The 21,073-nt window shown below is 38.4% G+C and overlaps 1 protein-coding gene across 2 annotated transcripts in view; it reads right to left on the reverse strand.

The window, feature by feature from the left end:
* Window positions 1-21,073, reverse strand: part of LOC124865431 (CUB and sushi domain-containing protein 3-like) — a 359,430-nt gene that overhangs the window by 90,257 nt on the left and 248,100 nt on the right. The window contains exons 46-49 of one of the 2 annotated variants that reach the window (XM_047360499.1): window positions 20,902-21,015; window positions 6,199-6,387; window positions 5,944-6,090; window positions 1,097-1,285 (exon numbers count right to left, since the gene is read on the reverse strand). In XM_047360499.1, the coding sequence (XP_047216455.1) occupies window positions 1,097-1,285; window positions 5,944-6,090; window positions 6,199-6,387; window positions 20,902-21,015 (639 nt within the window). Of the gene's footprint in view, window positions 1-1,096; window positions 1,286-5,931; window positions 6,091-6,198; window positions 6,388-20,901; window positions 21,016-21,073 lie in introns of both variants that reach the window. The other variant, XM_047360500.1, reaches the window with a different exon arrangement.

Below are 21,073 nucleotides of genomic sequence, written 5' to 3' on the forward strand. Positions count from 1 at the left end.
TAGAGTGAAGGTCACCGAGTACAAATGCACAACACACTTTCAGGTGGTTATTTATAAAAACTTTTCATGAGTCTGTGCTATCTTGTTTGTCTTATTGCATTTAATTCCAATAAAATACACTTATGTTTGTTGTTGCAAGAAATGTGAAAATATCAAATGCTGTGAACATTTTTGCAAGGCTGTTTACTTCCTTGTGTAAGTGTGAGCCAGTAGGTAATCTAAAACCATGCAAATGACACATCAGCTGATAAACACAGACTTTTCCCAACCTATAAAAGTAAGAGGGATTCAGACACTGCAAAACTGGAAAACAGAAAGACAAAGTAAAATTGGGTTACTGTGGCCGTGGATATAGGAGCAAACTTGCTTGAGCTAGTCAGTTTTAAGGTACTTTTTACTCGTTTCAAGTCAAAGGGGGTGAGCCGAGAAAATAGAGATTCAGCTGACAGTTATTTGCAGTACCAGTTTGGTGACAGTTCAACAGATAAGAATGAGAAGCAGTAAAACATTTTTTTCCTACGACGACAGAAAATTGAAACGTTTGTAATGTGCTGTCTCTGGGATCACTACAATGTTATTGCTGGCATCTAAACTCACACCAGATGGGCATCATCTGTATGAATATACCAGTTCCTCTGCAGGGATGACTGGCTCTCCGTGCTATGGAAAAGCTGTGCCCAATTAGCAAACTGATGGAATAAATCACAGGTGCGAAATGTTTTGAAATCTTCTAAAATACATATTTTGATTTCACTGCATCAAGATAAAATGCAATTGATTACACCATCTGTTGCTGTTTACATCTGTTTGTGTGTGTGTTTCAGCCTTTGTAAATGCCTGCAACCACAAAGCACAGGAAATGCACAATTTTGACATGTGTGTATCAAGGAGCACAGATTGATGAGGGAGAGCCAATAGCAGCAGACTCCATGTGCTGATGGCAAGTGATTGACAAATTGAGCTGATTTGAGCTGAGACTCTTGTGTGCTCTATGTGTCCATCTTTTCACCTGCAAAAAAACAGGGTTGCAGAGCTAATGACCAGAAGACTGGAGATATAAGCTAGCTAATGTTAATAGCCAGGATGAAGAACTTACCTTGACATGCAGGGACTGGTGCATCCCAGGCATAGTAGCCATAGGAGGTCTTCTTGCAGTCAGCTGTGCTTTTTCCGATCAGTATGTACCCCCTGTCACAGGCCCAGGTCACCATGCTGTTAAGATGACCCCCAGTTTGTCTTACTACAGAGCCATGATGTGGGGAGTCTGGGGTACTGCAGTACATGGCTATAATAGATGAAGAGATAACGGAACAGTGGAGAGCAGGAAAGAAAAAAAAGCCAACAGAAGCAAGAGTAAGGAAAGAGTGAAGGAAAAAAGGTAGAAAGGTAGACATTAAGAAAGAGAAAGATAAACAAAGCAGAGAAAAGGATGGGAGACATTAACAAACTATCTCTAAAGAAAGACTTAAATGAAAATTTGTTTACTACGCCAAAGCTCTGTTTTAAATGCAGACCCATGATGAGCGCCAATGCCTTAGGAGAGCCACATCATTTTTGCACTCATGCTGTGTACCAAACAGTAAAGGAAGCCCTCAAAAGCACATTATTACTATTCCTTGCCAGCCTATGGGCACGCACATATTCAGTTTGCATCAGTACTCACAGTACTGATGCATCCTGCAGTTTTTTATACCATAACATTCCCTTCCCTCATCTTACAGGCCATCAATCTTAAAAAAAAACTAATTTGATATCTAGAATATGACTCGTGAATGGCCAATGGGACAGACATTTTAAGAGAGAGCTTTGCGCATTCCAATAGCTGTCAACCATTTCTTCACATCTGCATGGCTGGAAGATAGTGGGGATTTAAGACGAAAAGACACATTGGAGCCGAAATCAGTTCCTATTAAAGTCAATCAAGGCAAGAAGGAGTTCCCTTTACAAAATTCATCACACCAACTTGCCTGCAGAGGAACGCACTTGTGTATTAAATATAATACAGAAAAAAACTTTAAAAGATTTATTTCTTATGTGCTCTTCACATTTATATTGATGCATTTCAAACAGGAGAAGACGTCTGTGCTATTCTTTCTTAGCAGCACTTGCTTTAAGAATTAAAATCCTCTGAACTTTAGGGAGTACAAAACAGCATGCAGGCCTAGTAGTGACTTCCTTCCTGTGTTTTGTTCATGAAAGTATCTCCCATTGTGATCTATTATTTGTGGAAAATGGGTTTTTAAAACAGTAATAAACCTCAGAGCATAATATTTCTGTATATTCACAACAGACTGTGATGATATTCGTGTGGTCATGTTCTGTTCACCTAAAAAAGCTGTAGTTAAAATGGTCCAATAAATATTTCACAGCAAATAAACTCACCTTGGTATGAGACAATAGAACCATAATTAAACAGTGTAAATAAAATAAAAAAATAAAAAAATAAATCTCTCAGTATAAGTCACCATGATGTCCTTGAAGTAGAAATGCATCAGGAAAACCTTTGGTTGCTGAAAACGGCTGACTGTTGTCCAGTCAGTTAGAAACTCAAAACTCAGATCTTTTTTTTTTTTTTTTTAATGAGTGAATGCACCATAGACATGTTCTTCAAGTTGACAGCAACCTTCTTTGGTAAAGTGGTTGTTACTGAGGGGTAGAAGACTTCAAGTTAGATAATAGCATCAGTTGGGTGTTTAAATGTGAAGACAGTAGAACCACACAGATGTGATAAGCCGTTTGAAAGAAAATTGTTCAACTAAAATGCTTGTGATTCTTTTAGGTTGCAGGAAAGTGACAAAGAGCAATACTTTCAACACATAAACAAAAGGCTGAACAGATTAAAGCTGCTATTTTTCATTATTCTGAGCTTTCAATCTCTGTCTGTAATGGAACATGCTGGATTTGAAAATACTGGCAGCCTTTTGGAAATCTCTGACTTAAGGTAAGGGTCTATATTCCCTTGGCAATAAACCCAACAAGTGCTGTTTCAATAATGCTAGTCACACTAACTTTACTAATCAGTAATCTGAGATGCTAAAGACAGTTTAAACATAGCAGCATGTTTTTGCTTACAACAAATATTACAACCCTGTTTTTACATCAATCGCTCTCACACCAGTCGCATCTGCTCCTAATATAAAAAATTGATGATGGCAGAAAAGCTAGAAAAACAACACATTTTCAGTGCTGTTCTGATATGTTCTAACATTTTAGTTCTTAAAGACAAATCAGAAACAGACAAAATCAATATCAACCGGTCAAAACTTTACAAAATAACGGAGATTGGAAATAAGCCACATATTTTCATCAGTGCGTCTCTACCCTGAAATACTTCCTGTAGTACATTCTACTTAATAAAAAAACACATTATGACATTTTTTGTTTTTGGATCTGTTATCAACGTTTATCGTGAAGCTTATAAGAAAATGTTTCACATCCAGTCTTAGTTTATTTAAATCATAACAACTACAGTTAGCCTCAAAATTATTCATAACTCTGGAAGATTTAGACTGAGTCATTTAATTCGTTTGTTTCTGCATGTCTCCACTGGTATTTTTGACCATTCATCTTTTGTAATGAGCTCCAGATTGTTGAGGTTGATCTCATTGCCATCTCCCTAATCTTGAGTTCTGTGTACAGATTCTCTATCAGATTCAAATCAAGATTCTGGCTGGGACACTTCAAAACGTTAATATTTTAAATAACAAGAACCTGTTGGCAAAACTAACAGATTTATTTAAATCTAAATCTACCAGGAATGTGAATATTTCTGAGCCTAACCTTATGTATTATTATCACATATTTAGGTGAATAGACACCAAAGAGTACACAAAATAAAATGTCCCAATTACAGACCCATAAAGGGCATCACTTGTCTGCTGTTTAAGAACAAAGGGCCAGTTTTACTAGGTTCACAAATAAAGCAGTTCTCAGAGTGCCTGAAAGTCCTGAACAGAGACATTTTTGGTGCATTTCAGGGAGTGTTGATACTGACATTATGAGTGAGTTTTGGTCACGTGTTTGATTCCACTGCTAAATTGAAGCAGATGTTGAAATAAAAAAAGATAGACTTAGATAGACTTAGAACTTGCTCTAAATGAAAATGCAAAACATTCTGTTGATGATGTGGCACAGAAGTAGCACGGCAGAAAAGAGAGGAGAAATTGTGAATAAGAGATGTTTAAAATCTGCATTTGTTGTTGTTGCATTCAAATTGTATTTTAGATTTTATCACAAAAACTTTGCAAAACCACAATGATCTAATTTGACTGAAATATTTTTGTATAACCTTGAACCTTTAGTTAAGATGATTCATGGAAGGAGCCAAATGTTTTGCAGTCGTGCACGTTTTATCTTCCCATTTTGAACAGTTTTTTTCTTCTGTCTTTTGGGGATTTCATTGTGCTGCATTGTTCCCCAGTACAGAGGTTTGCAATGTGGATGAATGGCCAGATATCCTTCAGGCTCAATGTGTAATCACAAGCCCTAATTTCCATGAATTGTAGCTGTTTGTAGCTACAATTGTATTTAGCAATTTTAACACTGCACAGCCACATTCCTTGGCATCCATGGTAAAAATGTGTAAAATGACTTAAAATAAATAATCTTTCATTGCAGCAGCATAATCTAACACTTGACAATTCAGAAAAGTTCAACTTGTAATTTAAGTACATTTATGTAGAGGGGAAGAAATCTTAGTTAAGAAAGAGTGGCATCTTGGGGTTACCAGGTTTTCATAACAAGCTAAAGATATTTTTTACATGCTGACTTTCCTTTTATACAATCACCAATATAAACATGTGGAGAATACTACATCCTCAGGGACTTTAGCTGGTAATGTTTGAATATTCACTCCAGGTGAATTTGGCATGGAGCAAAAAATAAACATGTTAAAAGGCCCTCATGCACACTGTTAATTAAGGTGGAGGTTCTGTAATGCCATGGGCCTTTTAGTCTCGCAAAAGCCCGAGAAAATCGTTGGAGTGCATATCATCATGAACTCTTTTAAATACCAGGCCATTTTAAATAAAAATCTGGTGGACTTCACCAGAAACGGAAAGTAGATTATTTATTTCTTCAACAAGAAAACGATCCCAAACATAACATAGAAATGGTTCACAAAAATAACTATTTTCCATGGCTATTTAAGGCCCAAACCTAAATCTCATAGAAAAATGTGTGTGAGCATCAAGAAGGACCCTGGATGACCTGGAAAGACTGTTCAAAAGAATGATCTAAGATCCTTCTTTCTGTTTGCTCCAACCTCGTTAAATGAGAAGAATAAGTGTTGTCCTATAGGCCAAAGGGGGTTGGACAAAGTATCGTCAGGAATACTTATTATTGTGTGACTGATGATTTTGTAGAAAACAATTGCTTCCCATTATATTTTATTTTTCCCTCTTGAATACTAAAATCAAATGTTTTCTAATATACTTTTCAGTTTTCTAATATACTTTTATGCTACAGTAAAAAAAAGATGAATTTATTTTAAGGCTTTTTAAACATATTTATCAGGGTAGGATAGTTATGGCTACGTGTCAGACTCTAATGACTCTTCATCAGCCATATGTGTTGGCTGATTCGAAACCAACAACAGAAACAACAGTTTATACAAAACCATTTTAATGTGGCTAAATTGTGCTGCACACGTGCATCTTTGAGTTTACTTAACAAAATAAAAGTAATAGCTGTTCCGGTTTGATCTCCATGCATATAAGATGTTTTACTCATTAATTTAAGGAACTGGTTTCACCTGCGTAAACGAATCAGCCTTATTTTTTTCAATCTCTGGTGCAGAACTGGACACTCCGTTGGCACTATTTCTGATTTTCAGCCACAAATTGAATTTCTCAGATTTAGTAAATCTGGCCCCAAATCTAGTTAAATACAACATTCATAAAAAGAGAATATGATTATAAGATGGATACATACTTTGATACTCACCCACATATCTGATGTGGAAGCCGCGACGGTTGGTGGCGTGGTCAGTGGACCAGCGCAGTAGCAGCTGGTGGCCTGTGGTTGTCAGATTGAAGGGGGTTTCTATGTCACCGCTGAGTGTTGAAAGGCTCTGACTGTAGATGTTTGGACCTAAGATTGATCCACAATAAAGCAAGTAAACATAAGCAATGATGTGACATTTACTTTGATTAAACAAATTTTATCAAAGAAAAAGAAAAGGTTCATATTGCTACCCACCATCAAATATTTCCAAGATGTCAAACTCCTTTTCAGTCTCAAAAAGTTCAAAATGCAGAGTGATGTTGTAGCCCTTCTCTACGTTAATCAGCCAGGAGCACGTCTGAAGGTTGGAGTAGTTTTCAGGATAGCCAGGACTCAAGATCACCCCCGTTGAGTCAAAGCGCACCTCATATGCTGGACATTGCACTGTGGAGACAGATATGGAATTAGGGGTCAACAGGCAATGTAGGACAAGAGAAACATCAACAGAGAAAGAAATAAAGCAAAAAGACAGAGTGCACACAGAAAAAGGTCAAAAAAGAGACAGAAACAAGGGGAACAGAAGATGATAAAGTAGAAGGGTGGTTAAAGGCTGGACTAGAGAGAAAAGATTACGATAAATTACAGATGCAGTATACATGAATACATTACATAAACAAAGTCATGAACTAATCACATTTTAGCCGACTGACTGATATTCCACCTTAGGCAAAAACTGGTGAGTCTGCTGTTGTCATTGGGCTCCTTTAAAATCAATCTATCAAATAATAAGACTGAGTAGGTTAGACATTAACTTTTTATGGAAAATGATCTCTCTGTCTGTCTGTGTGTGTGTGTGTGTGTCTCATTTCCTGGTGGCTGGCATGTGAAATAATGACAGTCCTGTTACTTTATTTTCCTGCTTTGTCAGTGCTGAAAGCAGGTCTTGAGGGCTAGCAGTGAAATAACATGGTGCATATAAAAGGTTAATGCGAACAACTATTCCAGATAAAAAGGTCAGGCAAAAATTTGGACATATATCAAAGAAATAAAAAGAGGGACATATTGAAAATAATGTAACAGAGAGAAGAATCATGCTGCAAATGTATTGCAAAACTTTCTGCCTTTGGCTCAAAAAGAATAGGGGGGCATGAACTCTATAACAAAAAACACGAAATTCCCGGGCTATATTAGATCTCAGTTCAGTGACATGCGGTGAGGTCCAGGACTGGTGAAGCCCTGAATCCTCTAGACTCGGATGTACAAATATATGAACCCCATACAGAAACTGATATTTAATTGTTTTTAACTCAGTAAAAATGTAGTTATTTTAAAAGCTTTTAATTATGCTTTAATTAATTCTATACTGTTCAACAATACGATAGCAAGAAAAACTAATTATTTAATATAAGGTCAAATTTGATTATCTAAAATTATTTTTTATTTTCCGCTGATCCTGCGGCTGCTCCATGGGTTGCAGGAGGAAAAGTGACCCGATCCAGATGCTGCGGGTTCAGCTGAACTGGAGCAAAATAACAAAGAAGCATCTTCGGCCATGGATTGTGAGGAAAGTCGTCCACTTCTGACGGTGGATCCTCCTGTGGACTCAGTGAGAACCACAGCTGGCCTGGCACTGCACGTTTTCCCGTGTAGCGAACAGTTGCCCTCTGCTCTGGCCGCTTGAAGCACGCAGGAAGTTGTTGTTGTCATTATGATCCTGCTGCTGATGTTTTTCCTTCTGTTATGTTCTGCCCCTGCTTTTCTGGACTGTTCCAGTCTGTTAAGCTGTGTCGTCACTGTCCACAGCAGCAGGTTTGTCATGTCTGCCTCCACCCTGACAAGATTATTTATCCTCCCTGTTCATTTGCGCAGGGCGCCTCTGACTGCGTATTTACGCACTCAAAGCCTTCACGCTTCTCTTCATGCGTCTCTCTTATGAATCTGGGGTTAAATAACCCCAGATTCTATGAGAATAGGCACAGCCTTTTAAGGTCTGGGCTTCACTGGTTCCTAAGAGTTGAAGAAAAAACATTTTCTTTGGGAACCGTTTGTCCGGTCTCATCATTTATGCTGAGACCGGGGTGAGGCCCGCTCAGTAGGTAGCAGGAGTAAACATAGTGGTCAAAATACATAGAGACTCTAAAGGGCAACTTTTAAAGAGGGGACAGGAGGAAGGAGGGTTCTGTACTAAAGCTCCCAATATATCAAGACCCTAAAAACGCCCCTTAAGTACACGGAAACATTATAGTGTGACAAAACTGAGTATGTGCGGCGCAACACCCGCACGGCCCTCCCACCTATAAAATGAATCTTGCGCTGCTGCTCAACATGCACATGCATATAAACACTCCCTGCTTAAAAAAAACAAACAAAAAAAACCAGAATTAACATGAGCACTTTGTTGGAGAATCCATGTTAGATTCAAATGAGTCAGCAGCACAAACACTACTCTGCAATCCGTCATTGTTATTGTTGATATCTTCTTCTTTTGTAAGGTCAACCTGGTAGGCATCCATGAAGCTGTGCATGTGCACATCAATTTCTACTGAAAACAGTCATACTGAGCATGAGCCAGGTCTTCCCCAAACAGGACGATTACATTTTTTCTGTGTACACAACAACGGAGATCAGGACGTTTTTAAAACATGACACTCTGGAACCCATTTTCATATTGTGTTGTTTTCAGAGAAAGCAAACACCATTGTCATGTAGACAAACACTAGAAACCAAACTTTTACAATTTAACCAAGAAAATGTTACTGTTTAAACAGGGCCTAAAATTTTCCATCAAGCATCAGAGATCTGGTTGTTCCATATCTTCCTAAAAGAGCACTTTGCTCCCAGACTGCTGGTTTATTAGTAGTTCTAGAGCAGGGGTCACCAACCTTTTTGAAACCGAGAGATACTTTATGGGTACGGAGTCATACAAAGGGCTACCAGTTTGATAAACTCTTCTGAAAAAACAAATTTGCTCAGTTTGCCTCTTAATTATACATTATTAATGAATAATGACAATCATCTATACGAAGACACGTCATGTTAATGATTTCTCACAATCAATGGCAATGACAACAAGGCGGGAAACAGATATCAATATTCAAAACTTTATTAATCACAGTAATTGATACATTTTCAGATAATCACTTACATCACTATATTTCGTAGAAAAAATTTCCCATTTTCATAAGCCAATAACAAATCCTTTTAACAAACCATGTCTTATGTTTCAGAAAGTTGTAAATTATATAACGTTAAAGGACAATCAAATATTTATAAAAATCACATATTTCATGAATACATATTTTTCAATAAATCTTGTCACCAATTACTGAATCTGCTGCATTTTTAAGAAAATTATAACTTACATTTCATGAACACATGTTTAAATTGAACAAAATTCTTAAGTATTTTAACTTATATTTGCCATGGCACTGCCATGTTGCCACTGACATCTGGTCCTTGTTAGTGGGAAAACTGGCATTGCATGCTGTTCACCAGTGCACTGTAATCTGGTGTGTGTGAGTGAGTCTTTCAGATGTGCATCAGTGAGGCGTGTTCTGTGTTTGTTCTTAATGAAGTTCATGTCAGAAAACATCTGATTCACAGAGATAGGTTGAACCAAACAGGCTGGCAACCTTCATAGCTGCTGTGCATACACCACTGTACTTCTCTGTGTCAACAAGGCACCAAACGTTTGGTCCAGCCTTGTGGGCGCATAGAAGTGGAGGTCATTTTGCAATGTAATGATTTCAATCTCCACCTGTCCAGCATCCAAGCTGAACATTGCACTAAGTTGCTCAGCAAAGCCTGTTGTGTTTACATTCATGAAAGGATTGGAAATAAATGACACACACGTCTCAAGCAGATCAAGGCCACAAAACCTATTCTCAAACTCCTGCCCAAGTCTGTTGATGACTTCACAGTACTTTTCTGCAACTATTTCAAATGTCTCAGATGCAGAAGTGTTGTCTTTCAGCACCAACTGCACAGAGGGAAAATGCACCAAATTTTTTCTCTGTAAATTACATGTGAAAATGTTCATCTTGGCTTTAAATGAATTGAATGCACTTATCATATCAGCAACAGTCTTGTCTTTGCCTTGCAGCTCGCAATTCAAGTGATTCAGTTTCCCAGTAATGTCAAACAAAAATGCAAGGTCAAGTGTCCACTTTGTGTCCTCTAGTAGTGAGACATCTTCACCTCGGGACAGCATGAACCCTTTGATTTCACCCAAAAGTGACAAAAAAAACAAGTAAAACTCGCCCCCTACTGAGCCATCTGATTTCAGTGTGTAGCAGCAAGTCACCATATTCATCTGACATCTCCTCCAATAGCACCTTAAAAATTATGTGCTGTTTTGCTTTGGATCGGATGCTATTTATGATTTTTACAATAGGAGTCATCACATGCTCTGGTGAACGACACAGTGATAATGCAGAAATGTAGGAAAGTCTGGGTCACCTTGACAGTGAGCGATGAAACCTGTATGTCGGCTGATTATAGCAGGTGCCCCGTCTGTAGTCAATGCTACCAGCTTTTCCATCAGTACTTTTCTGTGTACAAAAAACTCCTTCACCGTTTTATAAATATCAGCTCCCCTCGTGGTTGTCTTTAAGGGGAGTGACGTCAGGAGTTCCTCCTTGGTTGTGAAATCTTCGAAGACCATCCGGACAAAAATCAAAGCGCTGCGCTGTACTGCTGCTGTCCACCTTCTCGTCGCACTGGATGCTAAACCACCTGCACCTCGCAAGATCCTGGTCCAGCTGATCAGCCAAGTTACCAGACATAACTGACACTCGTCTAGCCATCGTAGCTGCTCCCAGTTGTACGTCAGAGAGAGTAGAGATCAGATCGGTTCCATTGTTCTCATCCTTGAGTACAGTGTTAGCAATAATAATCATCGCTTCTTTGACAACTTCTCCATCTGAAAATGCCTTCTTCTTCTTTATCAGAAAATGTGTAGCTCTAAACGAGGCTTCCGTTGCTTTTTGTGACTATTTTGTCGGTCTTGTTAAAAAAGACTGTTGCTTACCCAAAGCTGCCTTTAGCTCACGGGCTTTTTCTGTCCGTAATGCGCTTCCCGGTGGGTAGTTAGCATTGTAGCTTTTATGACATGTAGTGAAGTGTCTCTCCACATTGTGTCGCTTCGCTGTCGCCACAAATAAGACACACACAGGTTCCTTTCACAGTTGTAAAAAATAACTGCTCCTCCCGTTCGTTGTGAAAATGATAAGTTTTCTCTCTTTTTTCTGCCTTTTTTGGGGTGTAGGAAACTGCATTCACCGATTACCTTTGCGGCACCCGCTAGCATACTTTTCACGACCACTGATTGGTTCGCACAATACTGCTCTTTGAACTAGATTAGGTCAGAGTTCACCAAAGCTTATATTTTTAAAAATGTACAATGAACATATTTTTAAGATAGACATTTTAAAATATATATAAATACAAAAAAGAATAACAACTGAATAAAATGAAATTTTAGACATAGCTCAGTAGTGAGTTGTGCTATTTGTAGAACAGGTCTACGGGCGACTCAAATGGTCCTTGGGGCGACCGGGTGCCCGCGGGCACCGTGTTGGTGACCCCTGTTCTAGAGTCTCTAAAAGTATAAGCAGTGTGGAACCAGCAGACACTCTGTCTACTTTTAAGACTAGGCTTAAAACTTCCCTTTTTGGTAAAGCTCATAGTCAGACTGGCTTATGTTAACCTGAGCTATCTCTGTAGTTAAGCTGCTATGGGCTTAGGTTGGTGGAGGACATAATGATCACTTTTTCTCACTCTGTTATAGTAAATTCTATTGCTTCTCAAATTATGCTTTAGTTGCTGTTATTTTAGCTTTTACCTTTTATTTTCTCTGTTTTTTCTTATCATTGAAGCGACACACTTTATTAGATGATACACTTGGCCCTGTCTTTCAGTGTTTACTCTCCTTGACATAGCTATTGGCTAGGTTTTTATTGAGACTATGTGCTTTTTTCCATCCTATAGACTCCAAAACTGGCTAAGAGCTTATCAGCTTAGCTGTGTTTCTCTCCTAGATGAAGCCACTAAAGAAGCTACTACTGCCATTAATGTTTTTACCTTTTTAAACAAAGAAAGTACTCCTGGATCAGTGCTTCTGTGTTTCTTTTTTTTTGTGTATAATTCAAACCCCCAGTTGGAGGTGGCAGATGGCCATTCACACTAAGTCTAGTTTTGCTGGAGGCTTCTTCCTGTTGAAGGGGAGTTTCCCTTTCCACTGTAGCTACATGCATGCTCAGTATGAGGATTTGCTGCAAAGTCAACGACACAATGCAATTTAAATAAAAAACACATTCTTGAAGACTAAAATATTTGCTAGTTTTCATTTGGATTGCATAAATAAGCTGCACAGTGGTGCAGTTGGTAGCACTGTTGCCTTGCAGCAAGAAAGTCTTGGGTTTGACTCCCGGGGGTCTTTCTGCATGTTTTTGCATGTTCTCCCCATGCATGCGTGGGTTCTCACCGGGTACTCCGGCTTCCTTCCACAGTCCGAAGACATGCTTGTTAGGTTAATTGGTCTCTTTGAATTGCCATTAGGTGTATGAATGAGTGTGTAGAAAATACACTGCCTGGGCAAAAAAAAAGTTGCCACCAAAAAAAAAAACAGTCACACATTCTAATATTTCATTTGACCACCTTTAGCTTTGATTACTGCACGCATTCACTGTGGCATTGATTCGATAAGCTTCTGATGTCACAAGATTGATTTCCACCCAGGGTTGCATTAATTTTTCACCAAGATCTTGCATTAATGACAGTAGAGTCTGATCGCTACGCACTCTTTCAGAATTCGAGCCCGATGAATCCTGGCATTGTCATCTTGGAATATGCCCTTGCCATCAAGGAAGAAAAAATCCATTGATGGAATAACCTGGTCATTCAGTATATTCAGGTAGTCAGCTGACCTCATTCTTTGAACACATACTGTTGTTGAACCCAGACCTGAACAACTGCAGCAACCCCAGATCATAGCACTGCCCCCACAGGCTTGTACAGTAGGCACTAGGCATGATGGGGGCATCACTTGTCCTGCCTCTCTTCTTACCATGATGCACCCATCACTCTGGAACAGGGTAAGTCTGGACTCAGACCATATGACCTTCTTCCATTGGCCCAGAGTCCAATCTTTATGCTTCCTAGCAAATTGAAGCCTTTTTTTCCAGTTATCCTCACTGATTAATGGTTTTCTTAAGGCTACACAGCTGTTCAGTCCTAATCCCTGTTCCCTTCACATTGTGCGTGCGTGGAAATGTTCTTACTTTCACTATTAAATATAGCCCGGATTTCTACTGTTGTTTTTCTTCGATTTAATTTCACCAAACGTTTAAGTGATCGGCGATCACGATCATTCAGGATTTTTTCTGGTCAGATTTCTTCCTCGAAGACGATGGTTCCCCAATATCCTTCCAGTTTTTAATAATACCTTGGACAGTTCTTAACCCAATTTTGGTCGTTTCTGCAATCTCCTTAGATGTTTTCTCTGCTTGATGCATGCCAATGATTTGACTCTTCTGACACAGACTGACATCTTTCCCACGAACACAGGATGTGTCTTTCGACATGGTTGTTTAAGAAATGAGAAGCAACTAATTGCAGCAGTTGGGGTTAAATAACTTGTTGCCAGATGAAACATAATCGCCCATGCAGTAATTATCATTGGGAGGCTCGTACTAATTTGCTTGGTTAAATCCAGGTGGCAACTTTTTTTTTTTAAATAAAATCTTTTTAGGGAGGTAGATTTTTGCAGTCTTTGATGCCTGCTAAGTGTGTTTTGTTATTTATTAAGGTATTAAAGAAAAGAAAAGAAGAAAAGAAAAGAAAACTTTATTCTCTGTCCAAGATGGTGACATTTGGGGCTCCATAAACAGCATTCCTGCACTTAACATACAATAAACACTTCGAGACACACTTAAAAAGCACATCAAAACACATTAAAGGGGACTTTTAAATGTAACTGTAAAAAGTGGGTAAAAGTACAGTTCTCATTGTAGTGTTCAAAGTGGATAGTGCAAGCGGAATAAATGACTGTGTAAATGCCTTTCTGGGCCAGAGGGACTTTAAGCCTTCTGCCTGACTGGAGCAGCTGGAATGACTGAGTGAGGAGGATCTTCTGTGATACGAGAGGCCTTCCTGATCAAAGAGCTGTTGTGCATAACTGTTGACATAGTAGCTTAGATAAAGCAGCCTGTTCATTTTAAATAGTTACCTGCACTTAGCTGACCCCAGACTTTTCTGTGTATTTATGTGTATTTTAAAATGTAATACAATTTCAACCCTTCTACAATGACAAAACAGCATAACATGAATTAGGAGGATTTTGTTTAAACTGCCATAACTGTAGTGCAATATTAAAGTGCATCCATTTTTTTAAACGCATGCTTAGTAAGGACTGACAAGTACAATATAGATTATTTTTTCTCAAAACAAATGACAGCAATGATAATCAGTCATCCTGTGAAAATAAACTCTAATTGAAGACATTTGCAAAAGCCAAAAACTGGTAGTGTAATTGGGATTGCCGTTTGAAAAAAATTTCTAGTGTTGTTTCCATGAGAAAAGCAGCAGTGGCAGCAATAATGTTTGAAAATAATGAGGTGATACTGTGTGTTTTATGTTCAGGGTGTTTTTTTGTTTAATTGTTTTTGTGAGGCTCTGACTGTTTGGAGTAATGAATGTTTAACAGTAAAGATTGTGGTGATTTTTTAAGTATTGTTAATACTTAATTTATAATAAATGTTGGCTAAATATTAGTATGCTTTGAAATATGTTTAAATACACAGCAAGATTCTCTTATTGACTTTTTAGTAAGATCTGTGATAAGAAATGTTGGTTTAACCGAAGTAGAAAAAACTGCACATTGTATCAAATTATAGAACTTAACAGGAAGCCACAGTTTGTCAATCATTTAGATAGATCTATTGACTATAAAACATTTGGCTCAAAGGGTTTGCAAACTACCTTTTGGGTTTTCTGCACGTTTAGAACTGCTGTATTTGTAAAGCCACACACTGCACACACCACCGCCCAGTAGCCTTTCTTCCTGCAAAGTAAACATGACACAACCGTTGCAATCTACAAAGCTGGGTATTGTGCCATTTAATTAAGCAGCACACATAATATTTATATTCTCCATTACTTGTTTAATAAACTAATGTTGCCAGGCAACACACACAAGTAGATCCAGTGAGCTTAAACGTTTTGATTTTAACTTTTGGTGCAGGCATTAAAAAATGACTCATGAGAGGCTTAAAATGTTTCAACCCCCCTCAATACTCATACTTCAAAAGATAGGCCTCTAAAGCACTGTAATATGGATGGGAAGCTACCCTAAGACCAGAAAATGCTTACAAGGTATTGGTCAAGGGTGTTTGGCTGCAGAACTAGAGAGTACATTTAGGGCATATAAAAATGATGATTACTTTTTCTGTGCATCCATCCGTCCATCCATCCATTAACATTCAATTCTTTATTGATTAATGTTCACATACATGTCTGATCACATTTTTATTCATCTATGAAAAAGACAGTGATTTAGTATTTTTATTACAGGAAAACACCAGTAATAAAATAATTAAAATGAGAACTGTACATTTATACACCTTTTACTGTTGCTTTTAACACCACTCATTAAGCAAAAGATTTAAATGTTAATGTGCTGAAGGCAAATTTAGGATACCCTACCACCTAACAGCAAGTCTTATTTCCTTTGGTTTACAAAACTAGGAGATGATTCTTGTTGTCATCTACCATTCTTTGACATTGGTCTGAGGAAAGCTTTCCCCTACTGTTTACTTATAGCTGTGAGATGTCTGGTAGGGTTTTGCAACTATAGCCTGTTTAAAATCATTTTCCTCAAGCACTGTCTTATGCATGGTAAAAGTCATAATGGATTATATGATGCAGTAATGCTTTTTTTTTCAGAAGAGACAAATAGTCTGGTCAGAGTTAATGGAGAGAGGAATAAAGCTAAATAAAGGACAAAGCCCGAAAGAAAAGTCTGCAGAGAGAACCATTCAGGCTGACCTTCCGTCACTCAGGACTTGTACAAGTCTAGGGTCAGGAAAAGGGCAGCTAATATCTCTGCAGACCCCCACACAGCTTGGACACTAACTGTTTAGACTTTTACCTTCAGGTAGGTGCTACATTTCACTATTTGCAAAAACCAGCTGTTACAGACAGTTTCTTTCCCCAGATCGATTGATACCATGCATATTTCCATCATGACCTTTTCTTTAGTAAAAACATTGTATAATATACAGGTCCTTCTCAAAATATTAGCATATTGTGATAAAGTTCATTATTTTCCATAATGTAATGATGAAAATTTAACATTCATATATTTTAGATTCATTGCACACTAACTGAAATATTTCAGGTCTTTTATTGTCTTAATACGGATGATTTTGGCATACAGCTCATGAAAACCCAAAATTCCTATCTCACAAAATTAGCATATTTCATCCAACCAATAAAAGAAATGTGTTTTTAATACAAAAAACGTCAACCTTCAAATAATCATGTACAGTTATGCACTCAATACTTGGTCGGGAATCCTTTTGCAGAAATGACTGCTTCAATGCGGCGTGGCATGGAGGCAATCAGCCTGTGGCACCGCTGAGGTCTTATGGAGGCCCAGGATGCTTCGATAGCGGCCTTTAGCTCATCCAGAGTGTTGGGTCTTGAGTCTCTCAACGTTCTCTTCACAATATCCCACAGATTCTCTATGGGGTTCAGGTCAGGAGAGTTGGCAGGCCAATTGAGCACAGTGATACCATGGTCAGTAAACCATTTACCAGTGGTTTTGGCACTGTGAGCAGGTGCCAGGTCGTGCTGAAAAATGAAATCTTCATCTCCATAAAGCTTTTCAGCAGATGGAAGCATGAAGTGCTCCAAAATCTCCTGATAGCTAGCTGCATTGACCCTGCCCTTGATAAAACACAGTGGACCAACACCAGCAGCTGACACGGCACCCCAGACCATCACTGACTGTGGGTAATTGACACTGGACTTCTGGCATTTTGGCATTTCCTTCTCCCCAGTCTTCCTCCAGACTCTGGCACCTTGATTTCCGAATGACATGCAAAATTTGCTTTCATCCGAAAAAAGTACTTTGGACCACTGAGCAACAGTCCAGTGCTGCTTCTCTGTAGCCCTGGTCAGGCGCTTCTGCCGTTGTTTCTGGTTCAAAAGTGGCTTGACCTGGGGAATGCGGCACCTGTAGCCCATTTCCTGCACACGCCTGTGCACGGTGGCTCTGGATGTTTCCACTCCAGACTCAGTCCACTGCTTCCGCTGGTCCCCCAAGGTCTGGAATCGGCCCTTCTCCACAATCTTCCTCAGGGTCCGGTCACCTCTTCTCGTTGTGCAGCGTTTTCTGCCACACTTTTTCCTTCCCACAGACTTCCCACTGAGGTGCCTTGATACTGCACTCTGGGAACAGCCTATTCGTTCAGAAATTTCTGTCTGTGCCTTACCCTCTTGCTTGAGGGTGTCAATAGTGGCCTTCTGGACAGCAGTCAGGTCGGCAGTCTTACCCATGATTGGGGTTTTGAGTGATGAACCAGGCTGGGAGTTTTAAAGGCCTCAGGAATCTTTTGCAGGTGTTTATAGTTAACTCGTTGATTCAGATGATTAGGTTCATAGCTCGTTTAGAGACCCTTTTAATGATATGCTAATTTTGTGAGATAAGAATTTTGGGTTTTCATGAGCTGTATGCCAAAATCATCCGTATTAAGACAATAAAAGACCTGAAATATTTCAGTTAGTGTGCAATGAATGTAAATTATATGAATGTTAAATTTTCATCATTACATTATGGAAAATAATGAACTTTATCACAATATGCTAATATTTTGAGAAGGACCTGTATATGTATACAAAAAATATTTTCCTTTTTATTTTAATGTTTTTCATTGAGAGCGAAATGGACGAAAGTAAAATTTCTTGTTTGCGGGCATAAAGCTGATTCTGAAAACATGTCAGAGTCTGTAAAAGACTTGAGGCCGGAGCTAAAATGGAAAGCTTTAGATCAAGGCATTTTCCTGATTTAGAATTGTCTAGTCAAAGTCCTGACCTAAATTCTGTCACTTGAATATCTATGTTTACCAATGCTCTCTATCCAGTCTGACTGAGCTTTAGATATGTTGAAAAGATGACTAGGCAGAAATCTTACTCGGAAGATGTGTGAAGCCTGTAGAGATGTAACCAAAACAACTTGCAGTAGTAATTCTAGTATAAGGAAGTTCTACGTACTATTCTCAAGGGGGCTATATACATATGCACACCACAGATGGTAGACAATGATTTAATTATTTTATTAAAGGTAAACACCAGTAATAAAATAATTAAAATGAGAACTGTACTTTTATACACTTTTTACTGTTGCTTTTAATACCACTCATTAAGCAAAATATTTAAATGTTAATGTGCTGAAGGCAAATTTAGGATACCCTACCATCTAACAGCAAGTTTCAGAAAGAAATTTGGAAAACCATTAATTATTTTCCTTCCACTTCACAGTTATGCCCAGCTTAGTGTTGATCTTTTACATAAAGAGGGTAGAAAAGGGTAGAAAGGGGTGGAAATACTTTTGCAAGGAACTGCATTTTAACTCAGTCATTGTTCTATTTATTGTTAAGGCTGGTGTATAATCTACTTCATATGCTTTCATGTTGACAGGGCCTGGGAAAATATATCATTAAAACGAGGGATATTTGGTTGGCTTTCATAGCCAAGCAAGGGCATTTAAGCGTTGTCTTTAAGGCATGAAATGACAATAAATAAAAACAGAATAAAAAAACATAGGAGGATTCTCTTTCTTGGCCTGTCGGCAAGCTGGCGATGGAGCAAGCAGAAGCAGTCTCTTGCCTGTGAATAGCAGGTCAACTCAAATTAAGTTCAACTTTACATGTCCCAAGGAGAGCAATTAGTTTCATGCTAGAGGTGCACAAGGGCATAACATACCCAATGCAAGAAAATGTAATGAATTCTTAAGAATAAAAAATGAGGTGATCCATGAAAATGTCAAGCAACAAATTACCAGCTCTAAAATTTTGCTAACTACGCCAATGTGATACTTGAGGCCAGTTTTAGGAAATACTTGAACAAGATGATTAGTCATCTGACATATAAACAGACAAGTCTATCACAGACAGTACGCATTTAAATATGCACTTCACTACGTCAGCAGTTTAACTGCTCAGTTATTTGAATGATTCTGTTTTTTTCTTTCAATTTTGAGGCACTAGTAGCCTTTATTTTGAAGTTGACCGACAGGAAATGGGGTGGAGGGAGAGAGTAAGACATGCTGCAAAGATCAACAGGGCCAGACCCCAACCAGTGACAGCTTCATTGAGGACTGTACCCTCTATGCATGGGTCGTATGCTTAACCCCTACACCACCATCTCCCCCTTTGGGCATGATTCTTAATCAAAGCAGTCTCTATTCTTTTTATTTTGGATAGGATCTGCGTTTTTTTACAACTTGTACGGGTTTTCCTGAATTATTCATACCTGACATTTTGGACACTTTCTTTGAGAGGCTGAGAACGTCAAAATGTTTGAACGTGCATCGGCCAAGTGCATTTGGCAGGTCAACTTTATCATTTAAATATGAGTGTGGGTATTTATCACAATTACCACTATATGAGCTCCAGCTAATATGAGCTGGCAGATTTTGGCAGAGCTCAGAGAAATAAACTGGCAAAATTCAGTGTCCTAGTATTCCCATGTGACTGCACCTCTTTTGGCTGAAAGACAGTTGGTATCTGCTAGTATAATTTATCTGCTGTTTTAATCACCATGATGAGATAAAAAAAAAAAAACCCTCTTCATACTAAACTAGAATATAATTGAGCTTTCTATTCAAATTTCTTGACTTTTAAAGATAACTTGGAAATGGTTAAAAAAAAATGTAAAAAATGTGCCTTGTGTATGACTACAGTCACAGTTTTTAGAATATCTACATATTGAAAAATTGTTAAGAAAAAATATATTCTTAATAATATTAATATCAATAATTACTATTAATAATAATATGAGAGAAACATTGTTTATATTGATTCAGGGTATTGAAAAAAAATGCTCAATACACTTCACATTACAATTACAATATTTGCGAATGTAATGTGAAACAATTTCAAGAGAGATGAATGCTTCAGCAAGGCACTGCAGTTATGGTGTATAGATTTTTATGACTTTTTTTTAACTATCCATTTTTTCTTCTTGCACAGCTTCTTACTGACTGCATGCAATTAATTACGAACATGGCAAATAAAACAATACACTTTTGATTTTAGTTTTACTGTGTACTACCTTACTTGAGATCCTATTCACGTATGAAAACAAGCCCACTCAAATTCTCAATAAAATGCTGTCAGAAACAAAAAAGTCTCAGGAAGAAAACCAAAACATCACATCAAGTATCAAGTATTAACAGTTAGAGATGAACAAATAGGTTCCAAATTACTCATGCTGTGTCCCAAGCTCTTTTATGAACACTGGATCTGGATTTGTCAACTATGTGTTTCTATCATGCTGGGATCACAGGTTCAATGCTATGGTTCAGGTTTCAGAGAAAAACATAAATATTTGCAAATCTTTAAGTGGCCTCAAACTGAGCTTGAGTGGCCAGATTGGGTCAAATTGTGGTACTTTGTTCCAAAAAACCCGCATATCCTGATCATGATGAAGAGCAGAGATGCCGTTTGCCACCAGGATAATGCTGGAGGACGGCCTGCTGGCTGTCTGTCTGTTAAATGATGCATCAACAGTGAGTGCTGCTGACTGAAACCAACCTTGGCAGAGTGGTGTCAAATGCACTGTTAACAGCATAATTACACATAAATAAAAAAGCTTACAGGACCAAACATAAAAACATTCAACACCTTTACAAAAACATATCCATACACCCGTAAACTCGCATTGTGCAAAACCCACCTTGACAGACTGGTGGCGACCCATCCATCTGTAGCCTCTCTCCGAGTCGGCAGGTCAGGATCTCACTGCCCACCAAGGTGAAGCCCGGCTGGCATGAGTACCGGATTATGTCTCCTGTGGGGTCGTTTACATCAGCGATCATGCAAACGCAAACACAAGAGGCAAAAAGTGG

Source organism: Girardinichthys multiradiatus, chromosome 3, assembly GCF_021462225.1.
Source record: "Girardinichthys multiradiatus isolate DD_20200921_A chromosome 3, DD_fGirMul_XY1, whole genome shotgun sequence".
NCBI lineage: Eukaryota > Metazoa > Chordata > Actinopteri > Cyprinodontiformes > Goodeidae > Girardinichthys > Girardinichthys multiradiatus.